The 26,833-nt window shown below is 41.5% G+C and overlaps 2 protein-coding genes across 3 annotated transcripts; both read left to right on the forward strand.

Moving 5' to 3' along the window:
* The first annotated feature begins 370 nt into the window (after positions 1–370).
* On the forward strand, positions 371–10,247 carry mki67 (marker of proliferation Ki-67). Its single transcript, XM_081600816.1, has 15 exons — positions 371–640; positions 1,065–1,168; positions 2,011–2,092; positions 2,180–2,295; positions 2,796–2,865; positions 2,975–3,053; positions 4,222–4,821; positions 4,926–5,155; positions 5,239–6,022; positions 6,139–6,254; positions 6,349–6,526; positions 6,607–6,741; positions 6,853–7,712; positions 7,836–8,376; positions 8,492–10,247. The coding sequence occupies exons 2-15, from the start codon at positions 1,080–1,082 to the stop codon at positions 10,021–10,023; spliced, it is 5,412 nt and encodes a 1,803-aa protein (XP_081456942.1). The 5' UTR covers positions 371–640; positions 1,065–1,079; the 3' UTR covers positions 10,024–10,247.
* A 555-nt stretch (positions 10,248–10,802) lies between these two features.
* On the forward strand, positions 10,803–19,855 carry tut1 (terminal uridylyl transferase 1, U6 snRNA-specific). 2 transcript variants are annotated; one of them, XM_008437853.2, is made up of 10 exons: positions 10,803–11,064; positions 12,008–12,198; positions 12,302–12,508; positions 13,880–13,994; positions 14,083–14,210; positions 14,300–14,526; positions 14,610–14,719; positions 16,710–16,862; positions 17,669–17,761; positions 18,521–19,855. In XM_008437853.2, exons 1-10 carry the CDS (start codon positions 10,989–10,991, stop codon positions 19,582–19,584), a joined length of 2,364 nt encoding a protein of 787 aa, XP_008436075.2. In that variant the 5' UTR covers positions 10,803–10,988; the 3' UTR covers positions 19,585–19,855. The 2 variants fall into 2 exon arrangements, with proteins under 2 accessions (XP_008436075.2, XP_008436076.2); XM_008437854.2 differs by having other exon boundaries at positions 16,710–16,832.
* Positions 19,856–26,833: the final 6,978 nt, after the last annotated feature.

Consider the following 26,833-nt stretch of genomic DNA (forward strand, 5'->3'; position numbering starts at 1 on the left):
TGAGAACTGTAGGAACAAATGATCCTTCATAGACCCTCAACCTGAGACCATGTCAAGCAACACATTTTTAAAAAGGTGCGTAAAAATAAATTTTTGCTCAAAAAGTATTATGTAACAAGAACCTTCGTCTTCACTATAGTAGTTAAGCCCCGCCCTCTTTGTGAAGTTGATCTTAAGCCAATGAGAGTCCTTCGCGCGGAATTTCAAATACTTTTCAAATTCCGATTCTTTCCACGTAGTGAGATTGCTCCGCCAAATTTGTAAACAAAGTAGTCCCTTTAAGGAACCTGTTGTTAAAATTAGATTTTTAGCATAAAAAATAACACACTGTGAAATCACAGTAACGTGAAAGAGTACGTTTGGCAAGCAAATTGGAATTAGTCAACGCTGACATTTCTGTGAGTTTCTGTGCGCGTGAAGTTGTGCGGAGGGATTTTGCAGCAACATTACGGAAGAGGATAGAGCACAAGGGACGGCTGCCCGCTGTAATTTACGTTAAAGACTCGTTGGAAGGTAGAGTGGTTAGTTCTGTTTTTAGCCTGATTGTAATGGAATTTTAAAATTAAAAGGTATCATAGTCTTTAGCAGGTTTATGTTTATGGATAGACGAAAGACGAGGTATCTTTGAACGGATCTACAGGTAAGAGGTCACCGGAAATGATTGTTTAACGGCATTTTATTTCGCGTGTAAGCTTCGATACGTTAGTCTTTAACGTCAATAGGTAACGTTGTAGCGAAGTGATAAAACTGTACGTGCCCTAGACGGACACATTTCGTCTAGTAGCATAATTACCTGCAGAGAATATGTATATATATATATATATCTTTTTGATAGTTTAGGCTACATAGCCGAACTTTTGTGTCGACATTGCACGTGGGCCTACAGTGTTTTAAATCGAGCCTTTGCAGCAATAAAGTAAAATACGGCGAAATTGCATTAATTTGGTTTGCTTTATGCTTCTATGTTTTCCAATACAATACGCCACATTCCTACCGCTATGTTAGGCTCAAATTTGACTTCTCATTTCTCACACATTAACTTCTATCTACTCTAATATTCTCAGGTAAACGCTGGAAAAATGCCCCTGCATGGTAAAATAGTGGTTATTAAGAGGAGTGGAGGAGACGGGACTGAGTTTCCTCTGACTGCATCGTGTTTGTTTGGAAGGTGAGCTCAAATAACTGTTTTCTGTTTATTTTTATTTTTTACTTTCGTAGAATAACTTATAAAAAAGCAATGAATCTTCTCATAGAAATATGGAAGTTAAAAGAAGTGTAGATGAATGTTTACAATTTCAGACTTCATTCTGCATGTGAAGCTCTAAATTAATCTATCCCAGGTATTCTTCCACTCGTAGCACCAGCTGTTTGTCTCTCATCCTCTAAATATGAATCAATAATTCTGTCTAAATATTTGTTTGTAAATTACCTTCCATCCAGTTATTTATCCTTAATCCATCTGTGCGTGTTTCTGCTGCCGTGTGTCCATCTTAGCTTTCCTTTCATCCTTTCACTGTGTGATTTCCACAACTTTTATATTTAAAGTCTGCCACTGTAATAATATCAAAGCTATGCATTGTTGACAGCAAGGAAAGCATAAAAGCCCACTTTTGAGGAACAAAAAACACAATTTCTGTTCCTGTTGTCAAGGCGAGCAAATATACAATCAGCGTTGTCTAATAAAGTGAATCATTTTTCTTTATATTTGCAGTCTTTTTTAATTGTCAATTTTATACACAAATGTACACATCTTACACTTTTTTTTAAATTACCTATACAGTTGCACATTTCTTTTGATTTATTTTTTTCTTGGAACAGTAATGTATGTATGTGTGTGTGTGTGTGTATATATATATATATATATATATATATTCTAGTTGTGTTTTTTCCCCTTATTTTTATTATTTTAAATGTGACCTTTAGATGTATTTTTGCTCTCCATTACATGTCACTGTAAACATATTCTGTGAAATGTTCCACTTGTTGACATGTTTCCCTCTCGTCTTGCAGGAAGGCCGAATGCGACATTCGCATTCAGCTTCCTCAGGTTTCCAAGGAGCACTGCAGAATTGACTTGAATGAAAATAAAGAGGTGAATGCCTCTGCAAATATTGTTTGATCCGTCTTTACGCAGTCATGTTGGATGTGCTTTGAGCTGATGTTTCTTCACCTCCCCCAGATCATTTTGACCAATCTGAGCTCAGCCAATCCGACCCGTGTCAATGGCGAGGCTCTGAGTCAGTCAGAGCGCTTGAAGCACGGTGATGTGATAACTATTGTCGATCGTTCTTTCAGGTAAGCAGGAAAATGAAAATGTTGCAGTAAAGTTGAAAATATTAGATACATTTTTTTTAAAGGTTTTGTTGGCTCTAGTGGCCTTTATTTGAGGGTAGTTGGACAGGAAGGAGGGTGGTGAGAGAGGGGGAGGACATGCAGCCAATGTCGCCAGGCCAGGAATCGAGCCTGCAACCAACGGCATGAGGACTAAGACCTCAATATGTGGGTTGTGCGTTGCCCCTGCGCCACCACAGCACCCCTTAGATACATTTGTTCATGTCTTATTTTGTCAGGTTTCTTTCTAACTCTTACTGAGCACAACAGTGGTGTATCAGCAGTGATACTATAATGTGGACATGTCTGCTATTAGCTTGCACAGAAATTAATTGATTTGTTTCAAAATGATGCTCTGACACAAAACCCGGTAGAAATACAGAACTTAATGTGATCATGCTTCAATTTCCATCAACCTGATTAGGGATTGTGTGATTTTTATTTTTTTTCTGACAATATTTCAGGTTTGAGTATGCGCCTACACAAACACCGAAGAAGAGGACTTCTTCTGGGACCAAGTCTGAAAGCCTTAAGGTGACTTTAGCTTTTTATGTTCTATCAACATTGCCTGGTATTTAACACGTTTTTGAGCCTTCACTTCTGATAAAATAAATGTCATTTAGAAATATTTTAATGTGTTTAGGTTCTTCGAGATCAGCAAGTGGCTCACAGAATTGTGTCCGCTGACACAGGAGAAAAGAGAATCTCTGAAGTCACTACAGGTAAAACTGTTAACCTTCAGTCTCATGTTTGTGCTGCACATTTGATTGGTAGTAGATTAAAATTGACCAAACACAAGATGACAAGTTATTACCAGGTTCTTTCTCGGTTTGCATGGAATGAGAAATTAGTCACTTAATAAATAAAAGAAGACAGTTTAATGTTTGTGTGCAGCATTTATTTCTCACTTGATTGGAAGTGCTTTTTGAAGATAAATATATTTGCTTTTTCACATTCTGCTGGGATTTTAACCATCAGTGCTTTGGGCTTTCAGTTACTGACTCAACCCACAGATAATTCTGCATTAATTTTACAAACAGGATATGTCACAGCTTTTGGGGGCTTTGTGTTGTCTTAAATGGAGGGTTTAAACTGGCTCTGTCAAAACAGCAACAAGATTTTATAAAAAAAACAAAAAACAAAACAGAATAAAGTTACGCAAGTAATGTGTGTAAGAACTTCTTCAGTGCAGAATTTATATAGTTTTGAAACAGGTCATTAAGTAGTTGTTTTTCTATATTTTTATCACCTTTGGAACTACTGTGTGAATCTACGTATTGTGATGAGGCTGCTACTCTTGAATTTCTATTACAGTATTTTTACAGAGTATTTTTGTAATTCTTTTATTCCTGAAATATTGATATTGTATTCTGTTTTAGATTTCTTTACACATTTCAAATGGGTTTTAAAATTGAAAAATATAAACTTTTTAGTGGGTTTTGTCTCAGTTGCAAGGTATTTCATAACAATGATGTCATTGTATATTCCCTTTCTATAAATCCTTATTGCAAATTAGGAACTGTTTAAAACCTTGTATGAAACACATCTGTGACATGTTAAGCTAACTATGATGTTGGATTGTTTTGTCATACACAACTAAGCCACTGTAGTGGTGCAGCTTCTCAGTAGTAGACAATCCAAATGTGTCCCAAACTATGAAACTGAGATTTTGCTCACATGTCCCAATGTGTGACTTGCTTAGAAAGTACTTGGGGAGACGAGTCAGGGCTGCAGAGCAGGTGTTACAAAGATGAAGTCCACCTCTGTTGTTCTTTTGTGTTTAACATGGTTGTTTTGAGTACCTTTCTATTTGGTAAGAACAATTAAGTAGAAAATAATGTTTGACAGTAACTTTGAAGTGTAAAAACATATTTTTGTTTTGTTTTTCAGATCCCCATCTCAAAGATGGAGCTAACTATAACAACATCCAGCGATCCTTGGAGAAAACCTTGGAATTGGAGTCCCAGGAAGATAAGAACTCGCCATTCAGTGATCTGTATCAAATGATCAAAAAGTCGTTGGATGTCAAGACGCCTCGCAAGTCTTCCGCAAGTGTGGTTCAGACACCGTCCTCAAAGTTCTGTACTCCGCGACTGGGTTCAGTTGTCAAGAAGAGTGAAAAAGGGGTCGTTCTCACACCCAAGAAGGAAGAAGATCCCAAAGGTAAAACCCCAGAGTCTGTTAAGAAACGAGGGAAGACCTTCCAGGTTCCTTCTGCTGAAGGCCCTGGACCCAGAGTGGAAGAAACTGGAAAGTCTGAAGGTCCTTCACAGCGGAGAAGAATCTCAACTCCTCAGAAATTCACCGCCTCAGAGGTTATTGAGCAAATAACAGCTTCAGCATCTAAGTCACCAGTCAGAAGGAGAAGCAAGGAATACACACCGGCTAAATCTGGCGTGTCCATGGAGCGAGAAGGACGAGCTGGAAAATCTCCCAAACTGGAAAATCCACCAAAGAGATCTCCTAAAAACTCAGGATCTGCTGAAAAAGGTTTTGCTTCTTCTTTTATTTGTTTGGATTAGCTCATGTAAAACAATTAGTTAAGTACCACAGTTTGCATTTAAGTTCATGTAAAGATTTATGTTTTTTCTTAGCAAAAATGTCCAAAAAACGCAAGAGCGAGGAGCTTGGGAAAGACCTGTCGATACCAAACCTGAAAAGGAAACGAGTTTCCTTCGGAGGAAACCTCAGCCCAGAGTTATTTGACAAACGCCTGCCGCCTGACTCTCCACTTCGTAAAGGGGCCAGTCCAAGGAGGAGCCTATCTCTCTATAAACCCAAACTATCTCTTCTTAGGAGAGCTTCTGTCATTGGGTTGCTAAAAGTTAGTGAGAACTTTGTCTTCCTGAAGCTGTTGTTTTAGGTCATAAACTATATTTAAACTGTTTTCTGATTTTTTTTCCTCAGGAGCAGAGGACCCCGTCACCCAAGTTCAAAAAGCGTGCGTCTCCCAAGACTCCAACAGGGAAGGCATCACCAAAATCAAGGTCCACTTCCCCTCCTGAGAAGTCTCCCAGGTCCAAGTCGGCTTCACCCAAAGCCACACCTGGGAAAAAGTCTCCCAAGACTGCAAGTCCAGCTCAGAAGTCTCCTAAATCCAGGTCCGCTTCTCCCAAGGCTGCAAGTCCAGCTCAGAAGTCTCCTAAATCCAGGTCCGCTTCTCCCAAGGCTGCAAGTCCAGCTCAGAAGTCTCCTAAATCCAGGTCCGCTTCTCCCAAGGCTGCAAGTCCAGCTCAGAAGTCTCCTAAATCCAAGTCCGCTTCTCCCAAGGCTGCAAGTCCAGCTCAGAAGTCTCCAAAATCCAGGTCCGCTTCTCCCAAGGCTGCAAGTCCAGCTCAGAAGTCTCCTAAATCCAAGTCTGCTTCTCCCAAGGCTGCAAGTCCAGCTCAGAAGTCTCCTAAATCCAGGTCCGGTTCTCCCAAGGCCTTGACCAGCACAACACCAGTGAAAACACCCTTGAATTCAGGTATCCAAACCCCGTCCGTCCAAGGTCGCTTCTCTGTGTCACGTATCAGGACCCCCTCTCCAGCAACAGCAGTTGCTCAACAGACGCCTTTGCTTGCTGGTACCCCAAAAATCCCTCTCAGGAGGAAGAGCATGAAGAGTGCATCACGGAGGAATTCAGGTGTTGCCAGGAGTGCAGTAAAAGTCTTTCAGAAACGAAGTGGCATTTCACGGGCATCAATGAAAGGTGTGTTAAATGCTGAAGTATAAAAGTAGCTTTCTTCCTTGTGGGTACTATGGAAAGAACTTTGAGCTACTCAAAGCAGTCATATTTGTTCATTATCTGTTTCATTGATTCTCCAGCTCAAAGTTCCTGGGCAAATATTGTAAAATTTGGACAAACTAAGACTTCAGTTGTTGCTCCACCTGAAAAGAAGATCATACAGAAACCCCTGAAGAAGGTTGTGTCCAGACCACAGGTTTGTTCTTTAGATTGATCTGTTCAAACTTATAAAACCCTAAAACCACAACTACTGCTGAAGTGTCTGGGTTTTTTTCCTTTCAATCTGTCAGACCCCTGCCAGGAAACTAAAAGGCCATACGAGCACTGGACATGCAGATTCCCCTGCCACCATCCTTGTTGGGAGAGCTCACAAAAGAACCATTGTACATCCAACTGGAGCTGCACCAAAAGTGGTCATGAATCTTGCACTGTTCAAAAAGGACATGAAAATGGATGAAGATTTAACAGGTAGCTGTAGCTTTCTATGTCTTCACAGATCACATGTTGTGGATTTCAGTTTTGCAACTGCCTGTATCTTTGAATTTCAGGACTCTCTCAGATGTTCAAAACTCCTGTAAATGAGAAGAGAAGGTCTTTGGTCAGTGAAAGCAGTGCCAAGAAGACTCCAATAGCAACTTCTTCTATGGTGGAACCGTCGGTCCTGAACACTCCGGAGGAGCCAGGTAATTTTTCCTTTCAGGTGACGCTATTGAAGCAGACTGAAATCGTAATTAGTTTTGCCAAAACAAGCTGTTCAGGGCTGAAGGTGTTCAAACATTTAATTTGCCTTTCAGATGAAATGATGGTGTCTCCGCTGAGCGTAGCATCTACAGTAAAGAGTCAAAAGTATAACAGCGAGGCAGTCCAGCGCCTTCTCAGTGGTGATGAAGAAGGAAGTTTTGTCGGTGATGCTCCTGCCTCGGAAGTTTGTTCAGAGTCTAAACGCGCAGATCCAAAGGCGGGCTCTGTTAAAACTCCCAAACAGAAGCCAGAATTACCCGTCTGTCTCACTGGAGTGAAGAGGATCATGAAAACACCAAGACAGAAGGCTGAGCCCATTGAGGATTTGAGAGGAAAACTCTTGAAAACTCCAAAACAGAAACCTGTGCAACAGGACTGTCTCACTGGAATCAAGAGGATTATGAAGACGCCAAGACAGAAAGCCGAACCTTTAGAGGACATCCGAGGAAATCTTTTGGTAACTCCTAAACAGAAAACCGAACAACCAGAGTGTCTCACTGGGGTCAAACGCATCTTTGAAACGCCGAAGCAGAAGGTGGAACCTCTTGAAGACCTTCAGGGAAAACTGTTGAAGTCTCCAAAAACCAGACAAAGCTCTGATGTCAGCTTGGATGGTGTTAAGGAGCTTTTCCAGACACCAATCCACCAGTCCCAGATGCTGGGTCTTACCACTGTTGAGAGAATGATGAAGACGCCCAAAGAGAAGACTGCTCCAGTTGTGGATGTGGTTGGTATGAAGAGACTACTGAGAACTCCCAAACAGACGGGTGAACCCGTAGAAAACAACTTTGGCATCAAAAGGCTGATGAAATCCCCAAGACTGAGAGGAAATCCTCCAGTGGAAGACTTTGAGGGACTTCAGGAGCTCATGGAGGAGCCAGTGACCTACCTGACAGAGCAGTGGCCAGATAAGGTAATATCTGGAGCATGAACAATTGTAATGAATTATGAAAAATATTTATAGTGAGTGTTTTGTCAAATGAATTTGTCTTATTGCTCTGTTTTAACAAGTATCTCTTGCCTTTCACATTTGTAGCCATCAGATCCCATGGAAAAGCAACCTCAAAGTGTCATAGAGGGCAATACAACTTCTACCAGCGCTTCTCTTGTAATAAAGTCTGTTCATGGTAGGAGGGCAAAAGCTGTGGAACCCAAACAAGAGGAAACAAAAGAACTGCTGGAATCTTCTCAAAATGCCATGGTGTCTGCACCAGCTAGAGGAAGGAGAGGAAAGAAACCTGAGACCAAAACACCACCTGCTGTTAGACACACCACAAGAGGCAGGAATGCAGAAGTCCCTGAAAGCAGAGATGTTGAAGGAAGTCTCCCAGAGTCTCCAAAAGTTGCTATGAAAAGACGAAGACATATCAAAAGAGCCCAAGATGAGGCAATAGAGCTAGAGCAGAATCCTGCTGCTGAAGAGGTAGTGACCCCAGAACCTGAAATTGATTCAGTGCCAACCAGTGATGTGCATAGAGGTCCAGCACTTGAAGAGAAAGCAGTGCTAAAGCCCAAACGAGGAAGAAAATTAAAACAACCTGAAGAACTGGCACAGCAGGAGCAGAAACGTCCTAAGAGTGAGTCATTCTTCAATGCATAATTTCCTGTTTAATCGCGTATGACATTAACTGTCTACAACTGTTTAGTTTAGGAATATTGATGCCGTTAAACTGACTTTAATCTTATTTTCAGATGCAGAGGAAGATAAGAGTGTTAACTCATCAGATGCTGAGCGTGTTAAGCTACCTGAAGAGAACGCAGATGCGGAAGTTGCAGAAACTAGCTCGACTCAGAAGAAATCTGTGAGAGGCAAAAGAGCTAAAGAAGCTGAGAAAACACAGGAAGCCGAGGAGACCTCCTCCAATAAGCCTGTTCTTCCTTCAGTCAGAGGAAGGAGAGGAAAAAAGATGGAAGCAACAGCATCTCCTGCTGTTAAACAGAACACAAGAACCAGAAATGCAAAGTCTCAAAACACTGTTGATCATCCAGCAGTTGAAGCACAAGCAATAACTGAGATTTCCAATGAAACCGTGACCCCTCAAGTATCGGAGAAGTCCATTGAAAAGACGACGGACCCTGTTAGTTCAGTACAAGTGATGACCAAGCCACTCAGAGGGAGAAAAGCTAAAGTAGCATCCACTGAACCTGAGAAAGATGAATGTCCTGCTGCAGATGCTGAAACTTCTCAACCCATTACTTCTGTTGGTAAACCCAGGAGAGGAAGAAAAGCCAAATCTGATGTTGAGGAGGCAACTGAGGTGGCAGAAGATGCTTGTGTCCCCGTGGAGACTAAGCCTCCAATAAGGGCTAAAAGAGGAAGAAGTGTTCTACAGAAAGAGGACAAACAGATTGAGGATGACAAGGTGACTTCACAGGAGACCTCTGAACATCAGGAGCCACCTAAGAAATCACGGAGAACAAGAAAACCTGAGCCAGAGCCTCTAAAAACAAAGGAAGACATCATAGTCCCAGAAAAGGAACCTAGTGTTGAACAAAGTTCAGTTGCTGCAAAGCCCAGGAAAGGAGGACGGAAAGCTAAAGCAGATGCTTTCATAGAAACCCCTGTGAAGTCCTCAGTACTCCTAGCTGACGCTACAGAGAAACCAAAACGAGGCAGAAAAGGAAAACAAATCCCTCAGAAGACTATCCCTGCTGAGAATCCTGAACACGAAGAAATCTCTGTGCCATCTTCTCAGGTCCATAAACCTAGTCGGGCAACACCGGTGAAACGCAACGTTTCACGAACCACTCCAACTAAGAGAGGCCGCCAGGGTACAGCTCTTCCTCTGGGGGAACCCAAACAAGAACCTGCTCCAGAACCAGTTGTGCCAGCAAAAAGAGGAAGACGGGCTGCGGCAAAGCCCAAAGCAGACAATGGGGCCAGTGATGAGACAAATCCCTCCAAAATCTCAAAGGCTGATGTTCAAGACCCAAAGATGACCAAGAAGGCGGTGAAGTTCAAAACGGACCTGGAAATCCATGAAATTCCAAAAGTTACGCCGGTGAAGGCCGTTAGAGGCAGGAAGACAAAAGTTCCAGACCAGGCTAACGCTAGTAGCAAAGAGGGAACAAAAGAGGCCAGCAGCGCTGAAGAGAAGAGACTCTTGGATGACGTCGTCAAGCCCGCCAAGAGAGGAAGGCGAGGAGCGAAGGTTGCAGAGGTGGTGGAGGAAGATATTGGAGCACAGCAAAAAAATCGACGGGGGAGATCAGCAAAGAAATGACTGTTTTGTAAATACTTCTCGTCTTAATTACGGTTTCCCCAAATGTTTTTGTAATGCCAAATTTTAGGTGTGAGGGCATTGTAGAAGATAGTTTTATCGACTGAAAATTAAGCACTGCCAATTCTTCAGTAATCCGTGTTTTTAACCATTTCATAATTTGTTTTATGGTTCTACAAATATATTTTCGCTGTGGAAAAAGATGTATTAAATTTTTTTTTACTACAGTACAATTGTGCAATTGTCTTTTTTTATTTACTGCTAAATGGTTCTCAAATTGCATCAAACATGACGGTTTTAAAAGCTTTTGTAGAAAATATAATTTAGGTCAAAACAATATTAGAAAATCATGAGATGTTAAATATTACAGTGGTGTTATTCTGATTCATCTTAGCTGTGTGTTTCCAGAATTTTGTACCTCTAGCATTAGGCTCCAAACAGACTTAATCTGGCCACATTTGGAATATGTCAGCATAATGACACTATGGTCTGGTGTTTGATTATTAGTGTGCAGACTCTTAAATCCATGAAAAAAAAATACATTTGTACCAACAGCTTTGATTTTGATTCTCCATAATAAATAACAATTTAAGCTATGCAACACTGCTTTTTGTAAACTTAATTCAGATTGCTTGATGAAATCTCTGGTAGTAAAATGATAGTTATTAAACACTGACTGCTTGGTTGTAATAAAACACATTTAAACCACAGGTTCGAATAGTTCTGATGGTTTATCGTTATATACTGCTACAACCAGCCTAACTAGAAATCACTTCTGCGTGGTAGGAACCTTGTCAGGAAAACATTGTCACACCCGAACAGATTTTGCTGGCGGACTGAACACAAGCGAAGACCTGACGCTGGAGGGAGATTTGAGCATGGCGCAGTAAGGGTAGCTGCCCTCAAACTACTAAAGAGACTGAAGTGTTTAGCTTTTACCATCAATTTTTAGAGAAACACTGACCGCCATGTCTTCAGACAGTGATATACAAACGACAACCAGAGGGTTCTGCTGCAAACTGTGTAACGTCAACTTACCGAACTGTGAGTAACATAAGCTAGCCGGGGTACGCGCCTGTTTGGTTAAAAAGTTCTGCTTCAGGTCTTAAGCGTTCTATAAGCATTGTTTTAAATTTTATTATTGGAAATATATGTATTTATCTGAACAGGCGGTCTAATGGATATCTCAACTGTAATGTTGCGGCAGCAGTTTACAGATAACATTTAAGCCCACGAGTCGAAGCCACGATTTAAATTATCACGTTATGGTCCAAACAATCAAGGAACATACTGTTGTTGTGCAGCAGACAATGCCGTTTACACAGAGGAGGTAGGACAAATTGTGTTGAATCCAAACATATTGATGGAAAGTTGGGTGGAAGGAGAAACTGTTGGAAAAAGATGCACAAACAATAGGGATAACCAAAACACTGAGAGGAAGTGTACCCAGGACAGAGGCTACAACTGTAACGTTTGTTCTCTCTCTTGTTCTGATTTGTTAGATATACAATAAATTGATTTGACACTGTAGCAATCTTACTGATATGAAGTTCAAGCACTGAGTTGAGAAATGGGGGGAAATGTGGAAAATAAATCTGTTTGAAATGTTTGTTTCATCTTGCTGGGTTTCAGCACATTGAAAAATAGTGGTTCCTCCACTGGGCATGGAGGAGGAAGTGTGACCGCCAGGTTCACTACATCTAACTGGTTTTTAAAGTGCTTTAGGAAAAACCAGAATATTTAAAGATTTGTGAGAATTGTTTATCACCTTTATTTCTTCATGTAACAGTAATGAATTAAAAAAAGATGTATTTCTACAAAATTTGAAAAAATAAAAATGGGATTAAAACGTAGTCCTGTAGTTCACATTATACCAAACACAGCTAATGAATTTTACAAGTATCAGACATGTTGTGTTACTCAAATGTAGTTGTCTGGTCTGTCTAATAGTTGATTTTCTTTTTTCTTTTTTTTAACGACTATCCAGTGCCGAGTGTGGAGCAGCATGTGAAGGGGCGGAAGCACCAGACGCTGAGCGGGGTCCGCTCCACCAGGAAGAGCCACGAGGAGCACAGCGTGTTTGTCAGTGGCATCAAACCACAGATCTCCTCGACCGACCTGACCGAGTACTTTGAGCAGTTTGGGGCCGTTTCTGATGTCATCGTGGATAAAGACAAGGTCGGTCCGCTTTGGCCGGTCGCAGTGTGCAGCTTTTGTTTTGGTGACTTTATTAGAATTTCTTCAGAGCGACTGATGAGATGCTGAACTGTTCCTTTGCCAGGGGGTTTATGCCATCGTTCGGTTCAGTGAGACAGAGAGCATCCAGGCGGCTCTGGCCTGCGTCGAGCATCAGCTCCAAGGCCTGAAGCTGCGGGTTAAACCTCGGGAAAAGAAGGAGTTCAAACTGATTCCCAAGAAGAAGAACGATCCTCAGAGCCTCCAGCAGATCTTTGACCGGCTCAAGCCTGAGCTGTGTCAGCTTTCTTCGGTAAACCTCCACTTCATACCAGACTCGTTTTGCTGGAGCACATGCTTCGTATGATGTTGATGTCTTACTTTTCTGTCCCTGCTGGAAAATGGCATAATGCTACACTTTCTGTCATCAACCACGGCTTTTCTTTTTTGTAGTTTAATTTTTAAAAAAAAATTTTTTACGTTTTAAGAAGTTTAATTTTATTTTCACCTGACCTCTGCAGCTCCTCCAGAGTTACCACATCCCTGATTAATGCTCGCCCTGCCTAGCCTGTCGGTTTACCCACCATGTCTTGCTAGGTCAGCAGTAGAGTCGGACAATATGGCCGAAAAAATGATCATAATGCATTTTTCTGTGTTGAACAATTTCAATCTCTCAAATAAAACAATACAGTTCATAGGATGGCAAGTTGAGAGTGGTGGGCAGTGCTAGCTAATATGTTAGTTCTGCTAAAGCGCTACACCAATGCAGTATTTACTGAAAGCTAATGCTAAACTTCAATTCAAATTACATCTGCTCTTGAAAGACTACAACCCTTGAGCACTAATTTAGTTTTGACATTATAATTTACATGTTCAATAATCCTGTCTGTGTTTTATTTCTTTCCTGTATGTTTTAAATAAAGTTATGGGGGAAGAAAGAGGAAACAGAACTGCTGCCTAAATAGACTTAATCAAATTCAAAATAAGAGCATGAATATAAACTCAGTCGATAACCAAAACTTCAACACCGATCACAAGTTCACAAGACAAGCAAGTAAATTATCACTACAGAATTTATCTGAAAACATGAATTCATGGGAAGCCAAGTGTTTTCAAAGCTAAGCTAAAAATGATCTCCGCCATTAGTGGAAGTGTACGCACCACTGCAAGCTGAAAGAAATAGAAATAATTAGTTATTAAAAAATAAATATTATATGTATGTTACAAGACAATCAAAAAACTGCAGTTTTTTTCAACCAGGAAAACATTGAGCTAATTCCCATTAGCTGTACAGTTTAGGAGGGAAATGTTTAGGATTGCTACATATTTGAGCCAACCGATTGCTGTTGTCGTTTTCTGTGTAATAATAAAGTGTTGAAATGTTTTTCTGCGTACCAACCAGACTCCTTCCATTTTCAGTTGAACAGTGCTGGATTAGACTGGATTGTTTCATAGCCTAATCCTGCGTTAGCTTGTCTCTTCTGTCTGTCCATCTAAAGTAAAGCTGTGTTGTAATGCGATGAAATGTAGAAAATCTCAAGGTGAATAAAATCTGCCAGTGTTCTAATGTTTATCTAATTCCATTGGATTCTATTCAAAGACTGTAAGCTGTTTTTATGTAGTAAAAATGTGCATGATCGATTGTTGCTGACGTAGGTTTGGTCTACCCTGTGCTTCCTCCCAGGTGGATGCCCAGATGAAGCTGCTGGTGGAGCGACTCCAGCTGGGAGAGAATGAAAAGAAGGCCAGAGGGTTGGTGGTCCAACTCCTGCAGGAGGTCTTTGTTGAATTCTTTCCAGGTGACTGTCTCCTGCATGACCTTAGCATGTGAGACGTTCACTTTTCATGATGTTTAATATCTAGTTTCAACATTCCTGCGGGTTACAGACAGTCAGATTTTGCTCTTTGGTTCATCCGTCAACACTTTCGGCATTCACTCGTGCGACTTGGACCTGTTCCTGGACCTGGAAAACACCCAGACGTTCCAAGCGCGGGCTAAGACCTTCACAGAGCAGGTCTGATGCTCTTACCCTCATCTCGACCTGCCCAGATGTCATCTTGGACGGGTCGAGGTGAAGTTTTGCTCTCTTCCTCCTCCCTCCAGGCAGGCGAAGGCGTGTCGGACGACGGACGCTCAGAGGACTCCATCCTGTCCGACATCGATCTGTCCACGGCGTCTGCAGCCGAGGTCTTGGAGCTCGTGGCCACCATCCTGAAGCGCTGCGTCCCCAGCGTGCACAAAGTCCACGTGGTCAGCACCGCTCGCCTCCCTGTCATCAAGTACCATCACCGGGAGCTCAACCTGCACGGAGACATCACACTGAACAACAGGTTGGTGAGAAATATGGTGGGGGGGGGGGGGTTTAATGAATGCATTTTTCTGTATGTTTTCTCCTCTGCTCTCTGTGGGTCAGACTTGGTGTGAGGAACACCCGCTTCCTGCAGCTGCTGTCTGGGCTGGAGGAGAGGCTGAGGCCTCTGGTGTTCACCGTCCGATACTGGGCCAAGCAGAAGCAGATAGCTGGTAGGATTCCAGTTCAATTCCAAAACACTTTATTGATCCCAGAGGGAAATGAAATGTTGTAACGCATATCAATTCAAAAGAATTACTGTAGATGGTGATGACATCTTTAGATTTTCCATTTGTAAATCTGAAGTGTTACATGTTCATTTAGGTTATTTCAGTCTTCAGCCAGCAGGTGTCAGTAGAACCACACATTCCTCCCTAACAATACCTCTAAACTCATTTATCTTTCACGTTGTTTCTTATTAATTTATTTTACCTTCTTTTTCTTTCTTTTTTTTTTTTTTTTTTTAAGCCTCGGTAAAGAATAAAGAAATCAAAATTACAGCTCCTTTTGTGTTGGGTCAGTAAACTTAAATGAAATCTTATTAAAGCCGTTCTTCACCTGAAGAGCACGCTAATTACCCTCGCTCTGTGCCAGCTCTCTTTGAACTGGAGGCTGGCGCCGCCGGGCCTTTCATCACAGGAGTCGGGCGAGCGTGATGACATGTAAAGCTGCAGCTTTGACCCAAAATGGCCGTCTGAAAGCAATCGCTTTGATCAGCGCTGGCAATTTACAAAAAAACCAATAATCATAGGAAATTATCGTGTGTCACAATGAAGTTTTCCCAACATCAAAACCGATTGTTGAACTCCAGTTTGATTAGTTTGATTGGACTGTTGTTGTTTTTATTTTTTTATTTATTTATTTTCACATTATGGCTGCTGTTCCGGTCAGAAGTTGAAAACTGTATAAATATGAAAGTTTTTTCATTGTAAAGTGTGAAAAGGTAAAGCGACATCAGACTTAATGATTAGTATCAAGTCTGATTAACTTAATGTTAATTGCTTAAATATTGCTTAATATTTTAAGCAATATTTTAATATTTTTGCTTAAGGAGTTTTAATATGAGATGCATTTTCTCTAATCAGCACACGGTCAGAAATATACACACAGCCTCAGATATAAACACTGAAGATGAGCGATAAATCAACTGAGTTCCTTAATTTTGGGTCAGTACTGGCAAATGAACAAAAAAGAAATCAGTCAAAATAGGAATCAGCTGGTCAGGCTTTTTAAAGATCGGCCTGAAAACTGCAACAGAGCTGCAGCAGCTCTAATAAATACTGCACCGAGTTGCACCTGGACCTCGACTCTTCCTGCTGCCACGAGGTCCTGGAATAATCCTGGCTCCATATTTGACCGTTCTCATCAACAGAACCAGTTCAGTTTATTTCAACTTGTTTTATCTTTGTAGACTGGTTCCAGTGTGTGTTTGGGATCATCTTCCTGTTGGAATTCCAAGTGTTATCCTTCTGAGGGATTTTGGTTAGGATCTTCTAGAATAACCCAGGAAAAACCAAGACTTTAACCAATCATAGCTATGAACATGCAGTGATCAGTGTCACTGTCCACAGTGACATAATTAAAAATGATATATTTCAGCTTCAGTTTCTTCATAAGCTTCATTGTGCAGCTTAGTGGAAGTGATGTGAGAGAGAAAAATGTGAATAAATAGTGAGAGTTGATGAAGCTCAGCATCAGTTCACAGATTTCCACCCATAAAGCAGCTGGCTGCTCGCTCACACGGCTTTTATTAGTTTACGCACAGCATGCTGGGTAAAAACGGCTGGATGCTCCTTTTAGGGAGACGCTGCGCTGTGAGTCATCTCATATTGCAGCGGCAGCAGCAGCTTCAGTCAGATCCATGATGTTGAGAGGAAAAAAACCAGCTGCTCTTACAGTGTCCTCATTTCCACAGAACATAATATCCTGATGTTTAAAGAGGATTGAGCAGTTTTGGCTTAATTACTGCTCTGTGTTGTCTCATCAAATGGACTTTTTTTTTTTAAAGTTTATTTTCCCCAGTTAACGATTAATCGATTTAATCGATTACTAAATTAGCTGAAGATTATTCTACTAATCGATTGGTCGCGACGTATCGTTTCAGCTCTGATCTGATGGTATAAAGTGTCTGGTTGTTTCCTGATGGCAGCTTGTGACCTGCAGGTAACCCCAGCGGCGCCGGGCCGCTCCTCAACAACTACGCCCTGACGCTGCTGGTCGTCTTCTTCCTGCAGAACTGCCGGCCGCCGGTGCTGCCCACGGTGGACCAGCTCAGAGACATGGCCTGTGGGTGCTGCCTCGGTTCACCAACACTGGGTCTGCATGTGCGCAAAGCTCAGAGTGCTTTTATGTTATTACAGGGAGAAGAAACACTGATTAACATGAGAACATTAGTCTCTCATAAAACCACGTCGCCTGTTTCATTTGGTCAAAATGAAAACATTAAAACACATGAATCATGAGAAATACAAGATCAGACTCTCAACTGTACAATCATGTAAATCGTTTGCTGCTGTGAAATTCATTCTGCCGATTAACAGAAGAGAGGCTCGTTGCCCAGGCGATACGTGTTCTAAACCCAGAGCGTCAGTCAGAGCTGAGGGGAGACCTGGTGACTCTGGAGGAGCTGCACAGAGCTGCTGCTCAGCTGGGAGAATCGGGGGATAATACATTTCTTGGATCCAATATCATCTGAGCCGATACAGAAGACCAGCACTGAATTGACTTGAAGCACTTAATTTTAAACAGAGGCATAAATGTACTGAAATAAAAATTGATTTGATAACTCTGCGCCAGAATGGCACACAGACAGACACTTCAATACGTACACATAAAAACCGTTTAGTGTTACATAAATATTGAATCCAATGTTTCTTCTTGATCTTAATGAATAAATGTTAATGTGGGATATAAATCCAGCTCTAAACTGTTAAATCTGTTGTATTCACCTTCAGGTTGAAGCCACCAGCGATCAGATATTGTTTTCCACCATAAACATAAACAAGTTTTTTTAGAACACCGTTCAGCTGCCGCCTCTAATTTGAACTCCAACCTGAGGTCTCCTCAGGATCTGAGCTGAGTATTGGGAACCTCGGTCATGTTCATATCTACGTGTTTTGCAGGTGAGGAGGAGGAGTGTGTGATCGATGGCTGGAACTGCACCTTCCCCAGTCAGCCCATCGCAGTGCAGCCCAGCCAGAACACTCAGGATCTGTGTAAGTCCTCATGAACCAAACAGTTCATTTCCCTCTTCAAAGATTTTCTGCTTTTTTTTTGTCTTCACACCAAGTCTTACAGGAAGTTAAGAGACAGTTGATTGTTTTTCCACTAATAAAACTGGGTAATAAAAAAACTACATCTGAAAATGGAAAGAGAACACCACACTTTTCAGATTTTAGTTAGAGAATTAAAAACCAGTAATCATTTTCCTTTAATGACGTTTTAGTTTTGTGGTGGAGTTTGGCTGATCAAGCTGGTATCAGTTTCAGATCAGTATTATAAGATCAATACTATGGTTTCAGATTCCGTCTTGAAATTTTGTTTTATTTTTGTATCTTGGTTTCTCAGTTTTTCTCGATTTTGATTTGATTTGCTCTCAAATGATCATTTTTTTTCGTACTTTCCTTATTTTTAAATAAATAATTTCTATATGTTGTTAAAGTATTTTGTAGACACAGAAACTTTATACAAATTCTGTCCGAGGTTTGAAAACAATAATTCAAAGGAAAAAATACGTAAAAGACATGAGTTGTCAGTGAGACGTGTTTGACTGAGTCAGTTGATGCTAGGATGCAACAAGCTGCTTCTTCTTCACATTGGATATGGAAGGTGTTTTTTTCTTTGATTAATATTATGATATATATTTTCTTCTCATTTATTTAATTTTTTTTCTCTGACATTTTACTTGTTCAAAAATAAATCAGGGTTTCATTTCCTGTCGTTGCTCTCTGCGGTTTGCCATGTCCTCCTCCCAGGTTCTCTGCTCGCCGGCTTCTTCTCCTTTTACACACCGTTTGATTTCCGCAGCAGCGTCATTTCCCTCAGGCAGGGCAGCGCGCTTCCAATCACTGACTTCCTGTCGCAGGCTAAAGACGACAAAGCACCGCCGGAGGGGCCGGCCCCCGAGCCTAAGCTGGGCCCCCTGAACCTGTTAGACCCCTTCGAGCTCTCCCACAACGTGGCGGGGAACGTGAACGAGCGCTCGCTGTGTAGCTTCCAGAAGGCGTGCCAGGAGGCCGACATGTTCTGCCGCAGCCCGCGCTACCAGAACAAGAGCACCAAGGGCAAGTCGTGGGGCCTGGGCCGCCTGCTGGCCCCGCTAGGCGCCGCCCAGCAGGCCCACCCGGAGCGGCTCGTCATCACCATCCCCTTCAGGACCGCTGCCCTCCCAGAGGGGCTCCGCGGGGAGCTGCTCTCGGCAGGAGACGGCTTCAGGCTGCTGTGGTCCAGGAAGGTCTGCTCCGCCGTGGAGGTGGTTCTGAAGAACGTCCTCAGGTGTGAGCTGGAGGCTTCCACGGCAACCGGGCCAGAGGAGATGGAGACCACACTTAACGACAGCACCCACAGCGTGGAGTCTCACAGTGACGGCAGCCCTCAGCGCGCCGGCGCCAAGAGGCCTCTGCCGTCCGGCAGCGACGACTCAGCAACGCCTCCTGGCAAAAAGCCGAGACCGGCGAGAACGACGAAGACCAACTTCCCGCCCTGGGTCTGTGTCCAGAAACACGCTGTGTGGGTGGGCAGGCGGAAGGTGAGACGGGAGCTGGTGAAAGGTCCGGACAGCAGGCCGGAGGGCAGCTGCATGGAGCTGGAGTCACAGGTCACAGCGTCCATCGCCGACAAAGAGCCGGACCTAAAGGACCCCTTGGAGTTCAAGGTCTGCCCCCAGACGGTGGGCGGGACAGAAAACACCAGGCTGCTGCTGAATGTGGAACCAGGAAGTGACAAGTCGGGGGTTTTTCATGACTTCTTTCACTTCCTGGAAGTGTTTGTTCCCAAAATGGTGGAGACGGTGCTGGAGAGCGGAGCGGGCAGCGCTTAGCGCCAGACCCACTTCACATCTGTCACCAATGACGACACAAACTCTCGAAGGAATAGGAAGATCTACTTTAACTGCTCATTTCTTACTGTATAAATGTCAAGTTAGTGTTTTGTTTTATGCCGTTTGTCCTGTGAGTTAATCAGGGCTTCCTCTGATGGTTTTAAAGTTTGAGACTTGGCCTTGTTCTTGGTTTGATCTACTTTCTATGGATCCTTCCAAATTATGAAAAGGACTCAAATGAAAATAAATAAATCCGATTCTCTTTCTGAAACTGTTGTGCATTTTATTCACTTAATTCAGTCATGACGCTAGAGCTCAACTGTTATCAGCCAATCAGGCGTTGGAGCAACAAGCCCCGCCTACTTGGGAGCGGCTACGTGTAAGGGCGAAACTGTAGTCGGCCATTTTACAGAGGAGTTATGGATTCAATACGTTGGAATGACACAACTTTTTATGAACTGTGAGCCCTGGCGGAGCCAGCTGCACAACGTCACAAACAACAACGGAACAATAATAATAAAAATAATAAACAATCAATCATCCTCCCCATCTTTCTCGTCGTTTTTGCCAGTAGTAACTTCCGGCTGTATGTGTGACACAAAAATAAGTTTCTGTTGCAGCTTTTCAAAAATACATCTATTTTGATACGGATGAAAAACCATCTCATCATAGCAAAAAAAGGGGAAAAAGTCATCTTTTTGAAATTGGTGCATTTTCATTTAGCAAATTCATTTTTGTAATTTGCGTAATTTTATGGATTATGGAAAGAATCTATCAACATAGAATGATACAGTTCATGTTCGACCACCTAATGTGTTTCTCAGAGTGGTCAAACACTATGCACTACATTGCCCAAAGTAATGGGTCATCCCTGCTGCGCTTCAACAACCAGGCTTGGAACAGGATGGGTCACTCAGAATCCCACCGAGCTTCAGCTTGGTCCAGGAATGAGGGGACCGGGGATGACCGTGGAGTCAGTAGCTGCAGTCCTCCAAACATCGTTTCATCTTTAGATGAGCCGTGAATGTCATTAAATTCGTGATGACTAATAAGGTTTTTTTAAGCTGTGTGCTTGAATTCAGGAGAGAGACTTTTACTAGAACCAGAGCAGCTTCTACAAACATTTCTTATTTGGCTTAGAACGAGGTGCTAATTCATTTATTTCCATTTGGTTCGCAGAAGAGAAAAGTTTGTTCTTTTTAATCATTTCCATTTTAGAAAAGCAGAGCCTGAGTAAAAACACAGGGACTGAGTGGCTGGAAGCAGCTCGACCTCAGAGGATGATCCCAAACGTGGGAAGTCAGCGTGCAATTAGTAAACCGATCTCCCTCTGAAGCGCCATAATGTTCTCAGCGAGCGAGATGTCGTCGGCTCTGGTCACGGGGCGGATGACCAGCCGGACCATAAACGAGCCGCGTCTTGCCACTAATACGCGTGACGTCACAGCGGACGTGAGTCACAGCTGTGATGAACGAAGGGGCTAAAGGCAGACGGTGAACAGACGTTTCCCAAAAAGCTGTGAAGACCTCGGGTCCCTCTGGGAGAACAATGTCGATGCTCCCGGCCTCCACATTCACACAGATAGATGAACTGCAGGATAAGTGAGTTTTTAGTAGTGATAGAAAATGAGTAATGATTTTTTTGGTAATTAATGAGAAAAAAAACGGAGTGCCGTCTGTGAGTGGACATGATCGCCCATTTCAGCACTTTCAACAGAAGGATTCCTGTTGATGGTGACAGAAAACTTGAGAGAAATGACTCTTGTGAGTTTCATCGGAGTAAAAAATAAATCATTAAATAAAGGTTGTTTTGTTGTTTTTGGCCTGAAGTGAACACAGATCTAGTTCTGAAATCAATCACAGTGAATCCCAGGCTTATAGCGGAGTGTGTGCGTGTGTGTGTGTGTGTGTGTGTGTGTGTGTGTGTGCGTGTGCGTGTGTGTGTGTGTGTGTGGCCGTACATCAGACACATCTGATCTATTCTACTGGAGAAAACTGGAATGTTAGAAAAGATACCGGGCGCTGTTGACTCAGAAAAAACAAGACTTTTTCACAGATCTTTTGCATTGTGGGTAAATCTAAAAAAAACAAAACCGTCATTTTGAACATGTTGGTGCATTTGGACTGTATTTTTCCAAGGAAGGAGTAAATATGCAGTATTTATCTTTACAGCTGACGATGTAAAACCATGTAAAACCAAGATACAAAAATAAAATTTCAAGGAGGAATCTGAATCCATAACCCAACATGTTGAGAGTTGGACCATAATTTTAGGATGGTTCTAATATACAGAGAATAAAAAAAACAAAATTCTTAAAAGAAATATTTTGTTTGATTTTTTAAAAATGTTCTGGCTTTTTCTAGCTTTAAGACACCTACATTGTCTACTTTAGCTCCAAATGTTTGATCTGATGTATTTTCCTCTATTACACCAGACATATAACAAACAGGCAGTTTTTAAACATCCAGCAGTTTGTGCTTCATTTACAAAACAGCCACAGGTGTCAAATCTCCAAGCCCACCTTCAGCTCCGACCTGCTGGCTGGGCGTACGGCCCTTTAAAAAGTGAGATGAATAGTGTTAATAAGCAGAGGGGAGCTGTGTGCATCACTCAGCTCCAGTCTGGTCTGCTGCAATAAAACACGCTGCCCATCTGAGTGATTACCCTCATCTGTCTTAGTGGGACCAGAACAAATCAGCCGACCAGGAAGCACGCAGGATTTAGACACAAAGTTCAAATATTGGCTTCAAGATGATGTTTAAATATTTCTAGTTGTTGCCAAAAGTTTTAATTTAGTTGCTATGCAGCAGTGACTGCTAGCCCCCAAAATTCAACTGTTAGCCCAAAAGTCAGAGGTTCTTCTCAAAAGGTTGAACCTTTTTTCTGGGCACTTTGTAATCCAAAAACTTTCAGTTTTTGCCAAAAGTTTAACCATTGGACAACAAATTAATTGTTAAAAAGGTAACATTCCAGCAAAAGTTTTGTTTTGAACTAAAAAGTGCAACTGTTATTCAAAAATTAAATGTGTTATCCTAAAATGTAGGTTTAGTTTGTTAGTAAATGTTTCACCTAAAAGCTTTAAGCTGTTTACCTGCTAGAACTTTTACTCCTACTCATATTTTTTCCCAAAACATCACTATTTATTAAACTATGTAGGACCCAAAGGCTTCAGCTGTTAACTAAACTTCTTAACTAACTAGTAGAAAATTTACCTTTCAGCCAAAAAACTTAGTCTGGCAAACATTTTAGCCATGCAGTTTTCTTTTTATTTCCTGTCAGTAAAACGTTTTGAGTCTCAGTTAAACATTTTAACTATGAGCCACAAAGTTAAAGAATATAATTTATTGTTTGATGTAATTCTGAGCAGCTGCTTTAATCATTCTAGTCTGATAAACCTTTTTGTTATTTGGGTTTATTATGCATGGAAGTTTTTTGGTTATGTCATGATGGTGAAGATACACATTTACACAATTTGCTATGTTTGAATGCCACCAGCCAGTCAAAGGATGCAGTTTTGTGGTAAGAATCCAAACCATGAAGCCACCAGGTCTTTCTAACAGATCGATTTTATAATAAAGACACTGAATGAGCTGAAACCTCTTGAAGCCGCTGCAGGAATGTCAAGTAGAAATGAAACCTCGGCGTCGGTGTTGCAGAGTTTACTGCTCAGGACATTTCAGCACGCATTGTGCTGTCCTGCTAAGCTCCCAGGGGACAACATGTCAACCCCCTTTAACACGTTGTTAATAGAGCTGTAAAAAACAAAGGTTTTGTCTTTGCCTGTCCCTAAGCCCTTGTCAAAAACACACCTTGATTCAGGCATAAATCCCCAAAGAAACGACCATTAAAGTTCAACAGGCCGGGCTGTAAAGGCTGTGAGTGAAGCTTGGTGTTACGCATTAGTTATTCTCACCATTCAGAGCAATTATTGTGCAATCACTTTAACCAATATTAGGGGAGCATTAGTGATTTTATTTTTTGCTTTTTCCATCCATCCATCCATCCATTTTCTTCCGCTTATCCGGGGTCGGGTCGCGGGGCCAGCAGCTTCAGAAGGGAGGCCCAGACTTCCCTCTCCCCAGCCACTTCTTCCAGCTCCTCCGGGGGAATCCCAGGGCGTTCCCAGGCCAGCCGAGAGACGTAATCCCTCCAGCGTGTCCTGGGTCTTCTCCGAGCTTTTTATCATTATTAATTCATAAAGAGTAAACAAAAACAGATGAACCGTCATGGATAAAGTATCTATAGCAAGCTATCTAAAAGTGGAAGTGAAGCATTTCTGTTCATCCTGGTAATCACCCACTGCTATCTGGGTTTGTCCTGATCATTTAGTTAATGCTACTAGAGTAATCGACCTATCTCCATTCCTACTACAGCCCATAAAAACTGAATGGCAAGAAACAATAACATGCACAAAACAAACTCATTAGCTCGCTCCAGTGTGTGCAGGTAAACAGTGAAACCCAACAGTGTGCAGATAAAGGACAGGGCAGACAGTTTGAGTTGTCACAGTCCAATAAACCCCAGCTAATGCACTTCTGGAGAGCCAGCCGGGCTCCCAGACAGGAGACTGTGTTTGAGTTCCAATCAAGGTCTTGATAATGAGACCAGTGGGAAGCCACTTATTTTTTAAAACTTTTTAAAAAATTTTTTTTGTCTTCCTTTGATCTTGTTCAGTTTCAGCAACTTTTTTCTCTCTAGCAGCAGCCCTGATGCCACTCATGTCTGGGAAGTGTGTTATGCACGAAACGGACAATTTATAACTTCAGCCGAGGACAGTAACGAGCGAGATCTACTTACTGTAGAAGGTAAAACCCACCTCCATTTTCATTTAGATCACACATGCTGCTTGAGTCCAAATAGGAAAATTAAGCGCACACACACACATACACACCCCCACACGCAGCCATGCACAGAAGTCCGTCCTGGAGTGGGAGCAATCTCCCTAGAGAATGTCCGACTCCTTCCTGCCATCACAGACAGAAAGGGGGAAATGATTATGCACTTTCAGTCAGCCTTATCTGCAGAAGCGGGGAGCCACTAATATGAACAGAGTGCTTTTCATGCGGCCAGGTCTGTTTGCATTGTTCTGGAGGCAGAATGGGGGCTTGATTGTGGCCCACCGTAATGTGGAGTGTTGATCCGTGAGCATGTGACTGGCTTTAAAGGAAGATATCTAGTTATGTAAGAGGAACAAAACAAAAGCTTTTACAATAAGAAAAAAAAAGACTGCCGGTTTCGCAACACACAGACCCTCATATGAATCCTACAAAGTGGAGGATGGTCATAAAGGGTGGCATCACTCAGTTGTCCTCTAAATGGTCTTTCTATTGTTTATTTGTATTTTATACATATAGTTAATGTGAACTAAGCATTCCTTGTTGTCCATCACAGTGTAATGTATAAGAAAAAGTGGTCATACAAAACTGATTATGTTGAAGTTCCAGTTCAAGATTAAGAGTCAAATTTGCTATTTTTAAGAAATAATCTGTACGGCATTAATTTCTAAGTTATTAAGAGTGGCTAATGTCGAAAAAACTATTTTTCAGTTGTGGGGCTCCGTATGTTTCCATTAAATAAGAAATGAAATTAAAATACCACGTGAATACGCTTGACCACGCAATAAGTCATTAAAAACCTTTGCAACGACAGATATAAACAGCTACATGAGATATATTCTTAACAGCTTAAACTTCTGGCCCATAACTGAAACTTTTGTCCAAATTTATCATAAACATTAAATTGATGAACTAACTGCTCAAATTATCCAGATGTTCCAGTTTTTAGCTTATAGGCTATACTAAATTTTGAAAAATATCACTAAACAAAACACCATCACAGATTTGCACAAATCTTGGAACAAAATAAGCAGTGTATTTTTTGCAGAACAATGAACACATTTATTCACTTTAAGCACAGAAAATATCACAATCATTTTGTTTGTCCTGCTGGTCTGAAATGTCCAAAACGTAAAAGTGGAATGAACTTCATATTTATGTACGAATAAGTGGTAGAGGTTTTAACTAACAGAGAAGATATTTATCACTGATCAGTCTTTTGTTTCATGAAGCTACTTTAATTTGCGCTTCTTTTGGTAAAATAAATCTAGACAGACAGAAACGTTTATGGTTTCAGGTTTTGTTCCTGTCAGTTGCAGCTCTGTGGACTGAACACAGCAGAGATGATCCCTGAACAGAGCTAGTTTATGTTACAGTTTATTGGATGAAGTCATTTTTCACCTGTTGATGCAAATAATTATTGGTCTTACTGGAATACATTTTCTCTAACTTCCATGTTGACTGGTATCGGTACTATGTAGAGCATGATGAGTTTCTTTTTTCACATCTCATGAAGAAAATTGTTGCTCAAAAGATTTTAGGGTTAGTAAACTGATAAAACTGCTTAATCATAAAAAACTAATACAAAAAGAAGACACAACATATTGTGTAGTAATTAGCTACAAACAATGCCTCAGGAGGGGGTTGATTATGCATGACCTTTATATAATAAATGAAAATGGCTCCAATGCATTTCATGCAGCAGTAGTTTAAGCAAATAATGACTCATTACTGTTTTTAATGTTGCATTAATCACCAGGATGATAAAAATAATTCATGATCCACCTGTTTGCACACGTACTCAAAATGCACACGCAAACACACTTGCGCGCACACACACACACACACACACATGTTTACGTGGCTATCTTTGTGGGGACTTTCCACTGACTTCCATTCATTTCTAAAGCTTAAACCTTCACAGACCTAACCCTAAACCTAACCAAAACTCAATTCACACCTTAGTCCTAACTATAACCCCTGACCCAAAAACATGATTTCCTCTTGTGGGGACCAGGCTTCGGTCCCCGCAAGGAGCAATTGGTCCCCACAATGTAGTATGTGTCAGGAAAATCATCCCCACAGGGTATTACAAACAAAAGCAGACACACACACACACACACACACACATACATACACACAAACACACACTTAAAGAGGTTGCACTTGTTGGATAAAGGCTGCTTTTGTAGTGTGTTGAGAAACAGTAAAAAATAAAATAAAATACAACCCTACTTTTCAATCAGAGTTGATCTTGTCTTTTGTTTTTTTTATTATACAGGTCCTTCTAAAAAAATTTGCATATTGTGATAAAGTTCATTATTTTCCATAATGTAATGATAAAAATTAAACTGTCAGATATTTTAGATTTATTGCACACCTACTGAAATATTTCAGGTCTTTTATTGTTTTAA

The sequence above is a fragment of the Poecilia reticulata genome, chromosome 19, assembly GCF_904066995.2.
Source record: "Poecilia reticulata chromosome 19, P_reticulata-male-v2, whole genome shotgun sequence".
NCBI classification, from domain to species: Eukaryota; Metazoa; Chordata; class Actinopteri; order Cyprinodontiformes; family Poeciliidae; genus Poecilia; species Poecilia reticulata.

Coding starts and splice junctions, on each gene's coding strand:
- mki67 (XM_081600816.1), top strand. CDS start 1,080: ATGCCCCTGCATGGTAAAATAGTGGTTATTAAGAGGAGTGGAGGAGAC. Junction 1,169..2,010: donor GCATCGTGTTTGTTTGGAAG/GTGAGCTCAAAT, acceptor CTCGTCTTGCAG/GAAGGCCGAATGCGACATTC. Junction 7,713..7,835: donor CAGAGCAGTGGCCAGATAAG/GTAATATCTGGA, acceptor TCACATTTGTAG/CCATCAGATCCCATGGAAAA.
- tut1 (XM_008437853.2), top strand. CDS start 10,989: ATGTCTTCAGACAGTGATATACAAACGACAACCAGAGGGTTCTGCTGC. Junction 14,211..14,299: donor CTAAGACCTTCACAGAGCAG/GTCTGATGCTCT, acceptor TCCTCCCTCCAG/GCAGGCGAAGGCGTGTCGGA. Junction 16,863..17,668: donor CCTCGGTTCACCAACACTGG/GTCTGCATGTGC, acceptor CGTGTTTTGCAG/GTGAGGAGGAGGAGTGTGTG.